The sequence below is a fragment of the Capsicum annuum genome, chromosome 6 (assembly GCF_002878395.1).
Source record: "Capsicum annuum cultivar UCD-10X-F1 chromosome 6, UCD10Xv1.1, whole genome shotgun sequence".
Lineage (NCBI taxonomy): Eukaryota > Viridiplantae > Streptophyta > Magnoliopsida > Solanales > Solanaceae > Capsicum > Capsicum annuum.
The window spans coordinates 222,565,080-222,569,683 of NC_061116.1; the positions used below are offsets into that span (position 1 = coordinate 222,565,080).

At 35.9% G+C, this 4,604-nt stretch overlaps 1 protein-coding gene across 1 annotated transcript; it reads left to right on the forward strand.

Annotated features, from left to right (window-relative positions):
• The first annotated feature begins 1,010 nt into the window (after positions 1-1,010).
• On the forward strand, positions 1,011-3,849 carry LOC107875541 (putative E3 ubiquitin-protein ligase XBAT31). The gene is made up of 8 exons (XM_016722298.2): positions 1,011-1,538; positions 1,635-1,694; positions 1,929-2,000; positions 2,082-2,203; positions 2,288-2,428; positions 2,534-2,641; positions 2,811-3,069; positions 3,184-3,849. Exons 1-8 carry the CDS (start codon positions 1,359-1,361, stop codon positions 3,580-3,582), a joined length of 1,341 nt encoding a protein of 446 aa, XP_016577784.2. The 5' UTR covers positions 1,011-1,358; the 3' UTR covers positions 3,583-3,849.
• Positions 3,850-4,604: the final 755 nt, after the last annotated feature.

The window sequence follows — 4,604 nt, forward strand, 5'->3', positions numbered from 1 at the left end:
ATTTTTCTTCTCACGAAAAAAAGATTAACAATCTAAACAAAAGGAAGAAAGGAAATCAAATGTAAATACAACCTCCATATAGTTTTCGAATCAGCTCTTGCTACTTCTCTGCATGTTAACATTATATTTCAAGTAACAAATTGATTTTAAGAAGGAATCAAATTTTACAAAAATAATTAACAAGCATTAATCTTTTTTGTCAATTTCACAAAAATAATCAACGAGCTATAATTTTTTTTTCTTAAATTCACAAAAATAATCTTTTTTTCTTGAAATGACCAAGGATCTGGTTAGAGAGGTAAAAGTGGTGACGAAGGATGTGGGCGTGGATTTGACTGAGTTGGGGTCGAGATTTTCGATCGTGAAGCAATCGGAGTATCCTCCGCTCAACTTTCTGGATCCCTTGTTCATATAAAGAAGAAGAACCAAAGGAAGAGAGCCATTAGAGCCTCCAGCACCCACCATTTTACTTTTAATTTTTTATTTAATTCTCAATTTAAAATTTTTATTTGTTTAATATTTAATTTTCGATATGATATTTTAAAAATGATGTACTCCCTCCGTTTTGAATTAGTTGACCCTTTTTTTAAAAAAATTTATTTCAATTTATTTATCCAACTTATCAAATCAAGACTATTTTACACAAATTCTCCCCATTCTACTCTTAATAGGGATTAAATATAACTACACTTTTCAAAATTTTTGAAAATAACACTTATATTTTCAATACAAACTCTATAAAACTTGACTTCTTTTCTTCTTTTCAAGGAGCACTACTAATATTCCTATAAGATTTTCAATCTATGTATGCATATGCTACAATTTTTCATGTTTAATTAATTATTGAGTCTTACAATATTAATAAGGATAAAAAGGTAAAATATACTTTTAATCATTAAATTTTTTAATTGATGTATTAAGATTGAAAGTATCGTCTAATTCAAAAACGAGGGAGTAGAATTTAACATAGCATTTAAATTAAATTTTATTGAGTTGAACGATACATTCATTTCATTAACCTACCCGAAAAATATCCAATTGCTGCCCGTTTTCTTTCGTATTTCACCCTCTCAGCTGCCCGTTCTTCCCTGCCGTCGCTTTTCGGGCAGTTTCCAAACTTCAATATTCACGCATCCCACCTCACCTTCTCACTTCTTGGACTCCATAAATATGCGGAATTCCATACTCTCCCAATTCCCAACTCTCCTACCACCACCATCACCACCGCCCTCCACGGTGGTGAAAAGTGTCCTCCGGTCAGATATTTCATAAGGGTGTTCAAGTATACTTTTAAAAGTAATATACTGACCATCTTTCGGTATTCGCTGCAGCAGCAGAATAAAGTTGAGATTTTTATTATGGGTCAGAAACTCAGTTGTGGAACAAGTGATGAACATGAACTCTTCTCTGCTGTCCAGTGTGGTGATTTGGAGACTGTGAAGGGTCTGTTTGAGAGAAATCCGAGTCTTGTTCATCATTCTACTGTTTATGATCGACAATCTGCTTTACATATTGCTGCTGCTAATGGCCAGATTGAGGTGCGCTTTCTTGAAAACTATTCTTTTTTCTTCAAGAATCATTTTTTTTTCTTTGGGATTTCTTTTGTTGAAAGTTTTATGATTTTTTTTTATCAGGTTGTTTCTATGCTTGTAGACCAGTCTGTCAATGTTGATCTATTCAATCGGTATAAGCAGGTATGATTGCTGAATTTTTCCTCCTTATTTGCTTGGTCGATTTTCAATTGAGTGGGAAAAAAAGTTTGAAATTCATATTGAATTGATTATTTCTTTTTGTGGCTTCTGATTCCTGAGCTTGTTATGTATTTTCTTAAATTTCGTGTCAATTCAAAATAGTCAAGCAAATTGAAAGGGACGGAATCTATATATATATTTTTAATTTCCCCTGATTTGTGTTGTTTATTGCTTTAGACTCCATTGATGCTGGCAGCGATGCACGGGAAGATCTCTTGTGTGGAAAAGCTTATTGAAGCGGGGGCCAATGTATGCAATACTAAAAATCTGTGAACTGCCAATTGTTGTTTTCTGCAAAATTTATGATTCTAACTACTGAAATATAATCAGATTTTGATGTTCGATACGCTGAATGGGAGAACATGTTTGCACTATGCTGCCTATTATGGTCACTCTGATTGTCTCAAGACAATTCTTTGTGCTGCTCAGACATCGCATATTGCGTCTTCCTGGTATACCTCTTTGAGAATTCACATGTTTGTTTGTTCTTTCTATGATGATATGTTCTAAGTCTTTGTGTTGGAATAAACTTTTAGGGGATATGCTCGGTTTGTGAACGTTAAAGATGGTAAAGGAGCAACACCTTTGCACTTAGCAGCCCGTCAAAGACGGCCTGAATGTGTTCATATTTTACTAGACAATGGTGCTCTAGCTTGTGCTTCTACTGGTCGATATGGGTAAGTATCCCGTCCAAGTCTTAACTTTTCCTTTTTCATTGTTTGTGCTTTCGTAGTAATTTGGTACTTATAGCAGCTATTTTTTTTTAATTTGCACAAAAATAGTTTTCCAGGGAGTACATCACTTCATTTGGCTGCAAGAGCTGGTTCTCTTGATTGCATCCGTGAATTGTTAGCATGGGGAGCAGATCGATTACAAAGAGATGATTCAGGGTATCATTTTTTCCCTCTTTTAAACTTGCCAATTTTTGTACAACAAAGTATAGTCATGAACTTGCAATCTTGCTTACTAGTTTTGAAACTGAATATATTCTTTTGCGAGTCCACAATCGCATCATTTTCTTCTCTGTCTAAAGTATTCGATGTGGATGTTGGGGTGCAGGAGAATACCATACACAATTGCTTTTAGACACAAACATGGTGCATGTGCGGCTTTGCTGAATCCTTCATCTGCAGAGCCTCTTGTCTGGCCATCGCCTTTGAAGTTCATTAGTGAGCTGAATGAAGAGGCAAAACATTTGCTAGAATGTGCCCTAATAGAGGCGAACAAGGAGAGGGAAAAGAACATCCTAAAAGGAACAACTTATTCGCCACCTTCGCCAACCAATTCTGATAATGAGATGGATGACAACGTCTCTGAGGTAATTACCGTTCAGACATCTATGAAGTACTGTAAATTCCCTAAAAGACACAACCACTCTTTGACAAGCTGCTACGACCTAAGATTTTCTATCATCTACAATTACCTAATGCAGGTCAGTGATACAGAAGTTTGTTGTATATGCTTTGATCAAGTATGCACTATTCAGGTCCAGGACTGCGGGCACCAGATGTGTGCACATTGTGTACTGGCCTTGTGCTGTCATAAAAAGCCTAGTCCTACTACGACCAGTCCTACCGCACCTGTGTGCCCATTCTGTCGTAGCATCATTGTTCAATTAGATGTTATCAAGCTTGAAAAGAAAGATGGCACGAGCCACGATGTTTCTTCCTCAAAGCTCAGGAAGTCTAGGAGATCAAGAAACTTCAGTGAGGGCAGTAATAGTTTTAAGAGCTTATCTGCAGTAAGCTCTTTCGGCAAAATGGTTGCTCGCGGCTCTGGCAGAATTGCTGCTGAAGACGTATACATTGATAAGCCAATAATTCTTGACTGATAGCAGAATTTTGCATCAAGACTTCCAATTGACGTGGGTTTTAAGAACGTCCTAAATGGTACATATCGAAAAGATCTTTCTCTCCGATCTCCGATCACTTGACAGGAAGCAAGCGGAAGTCAAAATGTTTTGCGCGCTTGGATTGGTCAGTAGTATATTGTCTTCTGTGAGTGCAAGTAAACCACAAAATTGCTGTTAAATTCTTTTTAATTGTGGTCGATGAAGGACGCCTAGTTGTACCTTGGAATAGAAAGAATTTTGTTACCATTGCCTCGTTTTTTTCATTCTGGTTTTGTCCTGACTGATGAAAATTCAACGTTCTTCCCTGGTCTGAATTGCGAAGGTAAATCAGTCTCTAGATGTGTAGTTTCCATAATACAAATGTGAAAGCGTAATAATTTGTGTGAAAGAAAAGCCCTATTCTTGCCGGTGATCATTTGATCATGGGGAACACATAGATTATCCGTTATACTAGTATTCATCTGATGACCTCGTATAATTAATAATTATTAAGTTGATAAGATTGGTGAGGTTTAGGTGGAGAATGGAGATGTAAAATCTGGGCGAATGCAAGACTTTTTTAGTGGTAAGACCAAATCAGGAGATGTATGAATCAGATATAAGTTGGAATTTTGCTATATATTTTGAGGAAAAGACATTAGCGAGAGAAGAATAGAGAGCGAGTCCATTTTTCTTAAGCTTTATCTTTTCAAAGGAAAAATAGGCAAAGACTTGAGACTTTTTGTTGGAGGAATTGACCGTTTCTTGAAGGTGAAAACAAAACAACGACTCTACTTTGAGGACACTGGGGTGGACTTTTTCCTAGTTTCACATGATATGCAACAACTTGTCCACTACAACAGTGACGGGTGTAATATGCAGATATCCAGTTCTAGATGAACTTGGTATTTATAATGCGAAAGATATATTTATTTACTAAAGTTACAATAAACAATAGTAACTATGAATTCATAGTTGCTACAAATACAATGAATTTAATATAAAAATCTTAAAAGAGTGAA

Bases quoted from the DNA above. Each gene is read 5' to 3' on its own strand.
- LOC107875541 (XM_016722298.2), top strand. From the start codon at position 1,359: ATGGGTCAGAAACTCAGTTGTGGAACAAGTGATGAACATGAACTCTTC. The intron at 2,001-2,081 runs GTATGCAATACT...AAATATAATCAG, and splicing joins TTATTGAAGCGGGGGCCAAT to ATTTTGATGTTCGATACGCT. The intron at 2,429-2,533 runs GTAAGTATCCCG...GCACAAAAATAG, and splicing joins GCTTCTACTGGTCGATATGG to TTTTCCAGGGAGTACATCAC.